Source organism: Apostichopus japonicus, chromosome 16 (genome assembly GCF_037975245.1).
Source record: "Apostichopus japonicus isolate 1M-3 chromosome 16, ASM3797524v1, whole genome shotgun sequence".
Classification (NCBI taxonomy): domain Eukaryota; kingdom Metazoa; phylum Echinodermata; class Holothuroidea; order Aspidochirotida; family Stichopodidae; genus Apostichopus; species Apostichopus japonicus.
The window spans coordinates 11,993,583-12,004,558 of NC_092576.1; the positions used below are offsets into that span (position 1 = coordinate 11,993,583).

At 41.0% G+C, this 10,976-nt stretch overlaps 1 protein-coding gene across 1 annotated transcript; it reads right to left on the reverse strand.

The window, feature by feature from the left end:
* Nucleotides 1-2,801: 2,801 nt before the first annotated feature.
* On the reverse strand, nt 2,802-9,998 carry LOC139983407 (uncharacterized). Its single transcript, XM_071996945.1, has 5 exons — nt 9,504-9,998; nt 7,577-7,858; nt 6,967-7,069; nt 5,641-5,885; nt 2,802-3,839 (listed from the first exon to the last, which is right to left on the reverse strand). Exons 1-4 carry the CDS (start codon nt 9,840-9,842, stop codon nt 5,662-5,664), a joined length of 948 nt encoding a protein of 315 aa, XP_071853046.1. The 5' UTR covers nt 9,843-9,998; the 3' UTR covers nt 2,802-3,839; nt 5,641-5,661.
* Between the last annotated feature and the right edge of the window lie 978 nt (nt 9,999-10,976).

The window sequence follows — 10,976 nt, forward strand, 5'->3', positions numbered from 1 at the left end:
TGGCCCCCCCACTGGCCCCCCCACTGGGAATGCCGTAAAAAAAATGTTGTAAAAAATATAAAAAAATAAGTGCGATTCACTAATATTTTTTGTTCAATAATTTGGGAAATAGAGTTACACAATTTTCTCGTCTGCATCTGGCAGAATAAGAATAATACAATATCTGTAGTAATCATGAGAATGGTCACACAGCATGGCATGGCAATGGTCGATGCGACGATTGCGACCATACACCACGAACCTTGTTGTGCTGCGCGATATCAATATCTGCTGAAAATATGTTCAGTGCTTCCACCTAGCGCAGCAATCTATCAAAAGATTGGCTCCGTTTGTAATGAGCCGAGGTATCAGGTATTCATATATTGCCTCGAGTCAAATAAATATATGCAGGCGCGGATCCAGGGGGGGGGTCCAGGGGGTCCGGACCCCCCTGCTCTTGGCCAAAAAAACAAGAGAGAGAAAAAAAAAGAGAGAGAAAAAAATAATTAAATTAAACGCCAATTTTAAACATGTAGGACGTCAGAAAAGCGGTTATCCTCACAAGTCAGCCAGGTGTGTCTTTTCCGTCAAATGAATAGTGTGCACGCTTGCTACTCGTGCCAAAAATGCCTAACAATCTCAATTTTCAGACCGAAAAGTTTCAAAATTGAGGTGGTGTTCGAATTTTTTGGGGCGGTGAGGTTACAGAGCGGTGGGCTGCTAGGATGCGCTAACGAATTTTTCAAGAGCAAACCCCTCACACTTCCAGAATCCTGGATCCGGCCCTGCATCACACAGTGGTGACGGAACGGGAGGGATTGGGGGTTAAAGGCATTATGATTTTTGTATCATCTCAACTCATCTGATATGTAATACCATATTTCATAGATTGTTTTTTTCTCATCAATTGAGAAATTGCAGACATGAGATCCATATTTTCAGGCTAGGTACATGCAGCTTAGAATACTCGGGAAATGCCGTTTCCGGCCATCTGGGGGGGTTTGTAAAGCCAAAAATTTTCTTGTACGCTCCGCGCCAACCGATGATGGCGCTCCGCTTAGATAGTCTTACGTTCAGGCGCGGCTGGACCAGTCAGACACTGATCACTGAGCACATTCCGGTATAAGAGTTAATTTCCACTCCATTGGAGTAAATCTTAACTCCTAATAGAGTTATATTCACTCATATTAGGAGTGAGGGTTAACTAATAGAGTTAAATTTCACTCTTAATTTGAAGTGCGCCGAGTGATCACTCCAATGGAATGAAATCCACTCATTTGTTTTTAGAGTGTTGCTAGATATATGAAGAAGAAATTTACATACCAATACATGTTATCGGTCATCGATTGGCACAAAAACCCAGATTCTGATGACAGCTGCCTCAAGAAACCCAATAAATGGCCTAACTAGCACCGAGCCACCAATGTGGACCATTACCGAAACATCGATGCTTGTTAGTCTTCCATCCCCTTCCTCTAATGCTATTTAAGTCCACATGTGGGCATATCCTGCAAACCTACCGGTAGCCCACAGGGGTTTGAGTTGGGAGAAAGGCCTTGACACCTTGAAACGACAAATGATGCCAACTTCCCTCAAGTTAAAAGTCTGGCTGAGTTGGCAAGGCCAGTCAGCATGAAAGAAAAAAAAACTTTTTTTGCATTTCTGTCACCAAAGTTGCACATCTTTTTGGTTGCTATTTTGCCTCACAGGTGCCATCTCCTGCGATCTGGGGGGTGCTGAAATCTCAAATTTTCTCTGTACGCTCCGCGCCAACCAAGGTGGCGCTCCGCTTAGATAGTAACCTCGGGCCCCCCCCCCACAAGAAAGAACAGCCCCCCATGGCCCCCCCACTCAAAAAATCCTAGCTACGCCACTGTTCTATTGGCACACCCAGACGCAACAACGGTCACTTAATTTTGTCACTTTCAATTAAAGCAATGATTTACCGACAATTTCCTTGGTGTACTCTTATATCTTTTGACTGAGGCCTTCTATCTGTTAATATGATAATAGTAAAGGCTACCTGCCCACTATTAACTGATCCACAGACGGACTTACAAGCTGGACCAACTGGAAGTTCTTACCTACCAGCCCATGAAAACTGATGATTAATGTCATGTCATTTACAATTTTCTCACTTTAACAAAGTTAGAATAACAAGTACTTTCCAAGTCTTCGCGAAGTTCGCGTACTTCCAGATACCAAGTGTCCCGCGGATTTCTTCAATGTCTTTAAGGAGACACGACCATAGGTGTAGGAGGCGGGTGCTGGAAATTAAAATAAAGTTCTAAGCTTGCCCGACTAATTCACCATTACTAATGTAAAAGCCAATATGATAGAACATTAACACGTTGAAAGCGCTCGGAGTGCGCGAAATATTTTGGTTATATTTTTCGGGCAAGTCGTCACAGCCATTCAATTGGGCTCCTACGCCTATGGGCAAGACCACTATCATCATTATTAGTCTATGTGTAGGGTATATACTTAAGCATTCTATGTATTCCATTGCATTAATTATATTCCTGTGCGCTGTTGCTGATGTAATCCATTCATCCTATTGTGAGGTATTATTCTGTAAGTTTAAAATTCATCAGTAATTAAATCGGAGGTCATTTTGTGACATATATTTAAAACATTAAAATATCTTTTTGCAATACAGATATAAGGGTCCCCAATGCAGGTTGATATCTTACTTATGAGGCATGGGGTGGGGATGGGGTTGAAGGGTAGGAGAATTGCCATCTGTAAAGGCAGCATGCCCACATAATAATTATTCCTGTCAATGATTGTTGTAACACACAAAGACACAGAAACAACTCAAGAGAAGTCTTTTATTATATTCCTTATTTAGTATTTATTTATAAAGTAAACAATAAAGTATAAACAATGATCATATAAAAAATGGATCCCCCTCACAGTCACAGTCAACAACTTGAAATCTAAACATACTCATGTTATTGGTCCAAACTGACTGTGCTGATGGTCCCACACCCTGGACTTTCCTTTAAATGGTCACCTGCATAACCATCTAAAGTAAAATTTCCAACAAGATTATAATTTCACAAGGCATGATAGATAGCTTTCATTGCTTCAACAAAAAAATTGTCTGATGGTTAACCTTCATAGCTGTTTTGGTTTATACCGGACAACTTGTTCATCTGGATCACAGCAAAATGCATGGTGGCAACTGGAATTTTAAAATAATAAATATTAACTGGACCCATGTCTATATATACTGTATGTATCACACACCAGTTATATTACACTTCTAAAAAGTTTTCAAAAATGGGCATGGTGGGGCATAAAAGGGAGGATGATCAACAAATTCAGGCGAGTGAGACATCTTTAAAACTAGCATACAATCAAGGTTCTATTATGTGGAAAAAATGCCCCAATCGTTCCATTGAAATTCCTGTCGTAGTGATATTGAGCAATCTTGCAACGAAAGATTTCTTTTACCAGTGCACCCTCAGTGTATGTGTGCCATGGCATCCTCTCAATAGTTCTCACTATTGCCAGCTGTCAATCTGTCAGGGCTCTAGTGTAGATCAGATCGTGTGTACGACCATAAGGTAACGTTAAGAACCAGGTCATGCTTTAGAGACATTCAAGTCACCCAGGCCTCTTGTTGAAGTCTCCACGTTTTACATTTAAGTATATTATCCTAATATTTTCAGGGTCCCCTAATGTGACCCTTGTAAATTATTGGTCGCCTCCGAAACATCCCTTTGATAACCGTCCGAAGAAGTGGGTCAGCTGGTTAGACCTAGCAACGTGTTCTCCTCAGACTTTCTGTTTAAACCAACCACATCTGTAGTCTTCTCTTTATTCCTGAGATGATAGTGAACTGTTCGGCACGCCTATTTGTGACGAGAAATGAAAAGAGGGAAAAAAGAGATAGTCATTTGTCAAAGAAGGTGTAGATCAGTTTGGTCTGCCCATTTACAACAGACAATGAAATATTATCATCTTGTTAATTAGAGAAGTCCAGCCTGGGTAAATTTATCCGAATGATAAAAGGCGATTCCTGTTCTAAACCATACTGATAAAGCTTTTGCATTCAATGTTCTTACAAACCATATTCCATTTATGTCTTGTCATTTTAGCCTCTGAAGAAGATCCTGCTAGGATCGAAATGTCTGGCCAACTTACTTTTACACATTCTCCTACACAGGCTCTCTAGTGGATAAGCAGTTTGCTAACAGTTTATTTTATTTTGAAACCATATTCCAGACAAGCCTCTGTAATGTGATATCTTTTGTAAGAAAGGTGAGCTTGTCCATTAACAAAATGATAAATTTGTCCTCTCTTTGAGTTTTCCTTTTCTATTCAATATTCTTACAACCATATTCCAGACAAACCTTTGTAATATGATATATTTTGTATGAAACGTGAGCTTGAAGCAAACAGATCTACGATGTCATCCATGCACAAAATGACAATCCTGTCCTCTATTTGAGTTTTCCTTGTCTCTTTTTTCAACTCATTTAATTTTTCAACTCTAAACTGATGATGATGGCGGTTCCTCAGTGCGGGCATAAATGGATACGTTAATCAATGCGTTATAAATACTAATTACTCAACCAGTACAAGCTGCAGTATTTTACCTCCCTATGAAGAACAGAGCAGCCTTGGGTAATATTCAACACCATATCTGTCCTGAAGAAAATGCAATGAACTGTAAAACTGTCATTTCAAGCCATTAAGCCATAATAGATGCTCTCTTAATGAATTTTGTCTTGAATCTAATCAGCCTTCCTTAAGTAACATAATAGATACCCTTGCCAGGATAGGTACCTGTGCCTTGTTCACAACAGAGAACACAGTGAGAATAAGGATAAGGTTTTCCCTCCGGAAAGGTCATTACCCCGACCCTGGACCCGCCCACATCTGAGAACGGTCGGTGGATTGATGTCTAACAAAATAACATTACCCAAGCTAGAGAGATCATAGTAATTGGATACACATCAATAAGCTGGTTTAAATAGTACAACAAGTCAACGGCATTAAGACTTGCACCGGTCTGCGATTATGCAAAAGTGACGCGGGTAGGTCACTGGAGACCTAGGGTCACATGATCCCCCATGCTACAATCATGGTCAACCTTGCCAGAGTGGAACCCTCCCTGAAAGGATGATCACCATTGCTGGGTTTGATTCAGACTATGAGAGCGTTCACACTACACTCTTGATCGCCCTTCCAATATCAGATCCCTGTTGCGTTCTCAATTGTGTACAAGTCGCTAGACACCTGGTATTCAAAACATTTTCTTTGCTCTTGGTGACCCTAATGTTCATCTTCATCATTCGTGGCGGATGTAGTGGCCTGGGGAAGGGATCTGTGGGGAGGAGGAATCCCCCTCCCCCTCATCTTTGAGAGACATTTGAATAAATATGCTGAGTTGTTAACTGGGGATTATATTTTTCAAATTTTGATCTTTTTGCAAATTCATTTTGGGCAAACCCTCCAAAAGTTTTCTGGTGACCCTAAAAAGGGTCTTGACCCCCCACTTTGAAGACCAGTGAGGCAGTGATCAATGTTAATATTGTATATGTATATAATATAATCAATACAGTATTTGTATATGCCACGAGCATTACTCTTAACCATGACACGCATAAAGCAACACGGTAGGAATCACCACAAATCCATAATACCAACCCTTGCTTTTTCGACGGTGTGTCAGCTTTTCGCTTTGCGTTTTTGGAGTCTCTTCTTTCTTTGATTTTCCCTCTTCCGTCTGCGTTTTTGGAGTGCCTTCTGTCTCTGATCCGCCTGCTTCCTCTCCATCAGTCTCTGCACTAAATCGTTAAGATGGGTGCTTTTCCCTCTATCCGTCTCCGAGATCATCTCGTACTGCGTCCAGGCGTTCTTCGTCTCCTTACACTCGAATGTCGTCTGGGTCCCTTTTTTGGAAAACGAAAGGAATTTTTTACTTCGATGTCAAAACGTTTAGGGCTTCAAACTACCAATCTTGCTATGTCAGACAATAAACACAATGTAAATTTCTTACAGGCCTTTCCTATCTACACAAACTGGCAGTCACCCACTCACCACCATTTCAGTTTCAAATGACCATTATTGGTTACACTCCTTAATATTCGACGGGTAACTTATATCTAACGGTGACAAATAAAACCGCTCGTGCACAGCACTCAGTCGCATGAAGTCTGTCTCACATGTGTCATGGCTGTGGTGGGTTCTCACCTCTCGCATTCATATGATCACACCTTCTAGCTAATGCCATTATTTTCATGGCTGATTTAGGAGGAAAGGATGCTCTCTGCCCATCACCTCTCCCAATTGCATCCGTCCAAATTAGCCAAGAAGATTGACCAAGGCAAATGAAATTTGTGGCAACCTTGATGTCAAATCGAAACATTTTATCACGGATCAATTATTTACCTTGTGGCACCAATTGTTGCATTATGCCCCCCCCTCCCCCTCCTTTCAATTGTTGTTAATGTTGTTAATTTGCTATGCTGTGATGTGCTTAATTATCACAAGATAAACCATCAATGACAAATCAATCAATTACCTAGTATCGATACATTCCATTCAACCTGATCACAGCTTATCCAACCTAAGATGTATTCTGCTTGGCTCCGATTACCCCTCCGTTTTCTAAAAAGACATAGTTCTGAAAGCGAATGGATGCTCAAACTGAAAATACCCACAACAAGGGACACCCTTTGTTACGGATATATCACTGATATGAACTATGTCCATGATATAGCTGCCTTTAGCTTTCCTTGAACAGTAATATTTTATATTATCAAAATGATCTGTTATTCGACCAAACATCAAGACAGCAACAAAGTTTCACCATCTGAAAAACATGTCGTTTCATGTATGCGATACGTTAAACACCTCACTTTGCATTACCAAGAATTCTTCAACCTGCATGTAGGGAAGGGGATGGCTTCTACCCAGACCACAAAGTAGCGGATATATGTCCGGATCTGAGTATAAAAGACGGATACTTACCGACGCTTTTGTTCCAGATCTTTGATCTAACTGAAGTTCCGTTTTCTTGATACCGAGTCATCAATGCGTCCAAGTAAAACCGAACGTCATCCTCGCTCATCGTCTGATAAAGGGAAAAAAATATGTATATATAACAGTGAAACAAATGAATCCTCCAAGCAAGACAACACTCTTAATACTATTTTATGTTGAAGTGAGTTTGTGATACAATGCCCTCCCTACCCCCCTCCCCCCACAATCCATCCTCTCTCAGCCCCCTCCCTGCAACCTCTTCCTTCCCGCAGCCTCTTTCACGGGAGCTTTAGATGCCAAATGCTGTACTAAAATGCATCCTTCCTCAGTTAGAATTGTCATAACTCACAGTATCAGTTGGCAGTCTGTTGTGTTCTGTTTTGTTTTAAATTTCCCTTGTTTATAATGATAACAATAATCAGCAGTTACATTTAAGACACTTCAGCGACCACGAATGTGGGAGAAACCCGTAAGGGCTTGCAACTCACATGTCCGGTGGCTTGCAATTCAACATTTTAACCCAAAATTGGAATCTTTTCCATTCATAAAGTCATTTTGAATGTAAAATATTGTTTGCCAAAACCGAGCCAATACTTACAGATTTACCGGTAGTGTCCGAGCCATCCACTGCTGGTATCTTTGAAGCAGTTTCAGGCTCAGCATCTTCGGGCCCACCTCTTGAATTGGTAAGGTTTACTAGTTGTTCCGCAGCTCCTCTGTCCCCAGGTGTGGAGGTTTCAACGTTGTTTTCGGACAATCTTCTGGACAAGGCAAAGCTGACCAGTTGTTCGACAGCTCCAGACGCATTTTCGACGATGATAGGCCCGCCATCACATTCCTCAAAGTCAGAACTGGGCTTCAGGACCACTTTCCACCTTTTCTACAAAATACAAATTGTTAGCTACAATACTTAGTCTGTTGTTTCTTTCTGCCAATATATACTTTTTTTTTTTTTTAAAAAACAGCCCGGAAATAAATTTCATCACCTTAAAGGGTGTGAAGACTCGCACAGACAGAAACGTCTGATGCCGGTAATCTGACCTAGTTTCGAACGAAGTGTAACAGAAGTGTTAGACACCACCATCGATCCCAGAAAATACACACACAGCTTGCTACCGTCGGTAATTAGACACTATAGAGTGTGCAGTCAATACATACAGCTGCGGTCAATACCCACAACACAGTGTACATAACAGCGATGGATATCTCAGGTCTAGATAAAAGATAACAAGGTATCACTTTTCATTACTGTCTGCATTTTTGTAGCGACAAGAAAAAACCTTCACTTGCAAGCGACGGAAAGTTAACTTTTTCAGAGCGCGGCACACGGTTTGGGGCGAGTCTTCAATACCTTTGAGCATACACTAGCGTGATATTGGGGAGGGCTATTAGTAGGCCATCATGAACTTCAAAATAGCAGACTGCAGTATATGCCTTTCAGACTAAACAAATTAAGCACTAGAGTACAAAATGTCCCACAATGCACCTGCACTGTACAGTACCTTAGCTCAATATGATAGCTACAAAGAACATCATTGTTGGTGTTGATCCCATTAAGTGCAGCCACTCTATAGTCCCTGTACCCAAACTTTCTCAGTTTTAGTGTCGCGCTGTGGATCACCGGTTACTTACTTTCTGAGACTTACTTTAAAAGTACTGTACCCTGTGTCCCTGTTAAATTTTGGAATAGGAAATAATTTGAACAGATTTGTGCATGTTGTACGTATAACTTGCCGCACTTTGTAGATCAAGCTTACTAACTAGTTTAAGATTAACTACAAAAAAGTTTGATGGGCCTAATGTTTCAATCCTACAAGGACACCTTCATAGGTGTATAGGGGGGGGGGGGGAGGGGGACTGGGATCATTGCCCAGAAATTTAAAAAATAAAAAATAAACAAACAAACAAACAAGTCATATTTATTCTATAATTTATTTACAGTACATAGTTTAGAGACCCAAGGATCAGGAAGCCTTACAGTTAGCTTATTTGTGACCCTATGTATGTTGGATCTTGGATGAACACCGGCTTACTTCAAGCTTTCTCCTTTTGATAAGTGTTCAGAGGATAATGAGGTAGGGGTGTGAATTCACTCCCATTCCTGCTCACGGGACCACCATTCAACGTCCCCATCCAACGGAAGAGAGTGAACGCCCCAGCATCTGACCACTTTCTGAAATACTGAGGTAGGCAAAGGCACTACAATTCTGTAAGGCCTGTCCTAACCAGACAGTATATGGATTAACGCTCAAGAAAACTAAAAGATGTCAATCCTTGAATGATTACCGGATTGCGGTCCAATAGGATAATCTAATTTGGTTCCATTACATCTAGGTCCCTTTATAAGTACACTATAATAGTTTAGTTACATATGTCTTAAGCTAGGAGCCTACCTTTATAAAAAGCTAGGCCTAATAATATAAGGCCTACTTTAAGTTACAGTCGCTAAGGCTACTGCATACTGTACATACATGTGTTATAGGAAAACGTGTTACTTTCTGTTAAGACTACTGTTGCCAAATTACATTTTTTTTCAGCCGTCCTTTCCTCGGTAGCAACGTTGGAACTGCATTTTTTTTCAGGGTTGGTAATAGTCTCTCATTTTGACTGGGTAAAAGTCTTTTCTTTAATATATAACTATCTTCGCAATCACTTTCTAGAAAGTGCAGTGAGCACAGCCTGGAACCCTCTCCATGGGAAATACCAGGGCCTTCGAAATCACTTCGAGTTCGCTGTACAAAACGTAACCAAATTCGGTAACGTTCACTGTCCGTTTTTGGGCTTGGAAAACGGAAAAAACTGATGTGCTTGTTGGATGAGGACCAGGTTGTGGTACAGCCCCCCACAATGCAGTTCAACGGCATTTTAGTTTGAAAGGCAATTAGGCATTTGTCACGTTTTTTTGGCCCAACAAATTCCTGACCAGACAGGTTTCAACACATGGAGAACGGAAACTAGAGCTATGCATTGCTGGCGGTACTGCAGACAATTTCTTGCGAACTACTGCCAACTACGTCACCTCAAAAGGTTAACATATGATGACGTCATCAGACGGTAAGGTCAAACCACAGCCGAGCTAGTCTAGCTATTCATTGATGGAGGGAGTTGTTACAACTCTCTGATTATCATCATTCATCAATAACGTTTTATGTAAGTTGATCCAGGATTTATGATGCGATGGTGACTATGAGAGACAAATAGATACCGTCATCACAACTGCTCCTCCCCAGCCCCTTTCATTACTCCATATATTAAGCGCTATATATAGGACTGGCATTAATGTAGTGACAGGCAAAGTGCACGGGAGATGTCTGAATCACCAGGTGATTACTGAAAAATTACTTGTTGAGGGTTAGTCATTCATAATAGCCAACTATAGCTTCTTCGACCTCTCGCTAGATTGATACTGCATAAAACGATGAAAATATCCAGTTGTATGATCATTCAGAAACTGCCGTGAAGCTCAGTGAAAATTGTGAGCGTGGGGGAAGAAACAGGCTTCTTCCGGACTTTTCAGCTTTTAAAAGTGCCCCCACCTCCATTTCGCGTTAGTAAATAATTCTGAGAGTGACGCAACTGACTATTGCTCTTTCCATTGTAACGGTTGAATATAACATCATTGGATGCGAGTGGTAGATTAAACACAAAAGAAAAAGAGATTGTAGGCGAAAACATCGGTATACTATACAATATTGTATAGTTATGGTTAAAGTTAAAGTTCAGTAGCTCTTTTCAAAGGAGACGGTTAGGAGAGGGAAAACTGGAAGATGGAAAGGAAACTGCATGAGACTATAGGGTGCACGAAGGAAGGGAGAGGGGCCGAGGGGGGCGGGGTCATATGAATCAATCATCGCAAATGTTTTGATACACGTCTCTGGTATTCAAAGTGGGCTTCGTGAGCATGTCTCGGGTGGCTAAACAAATTTGAAGGTTCGCTTAGAACTTCGGAAGAAAACTGAAATTGTCAAAATAAAGTGAAAAAAGAGTCTTCAACATAA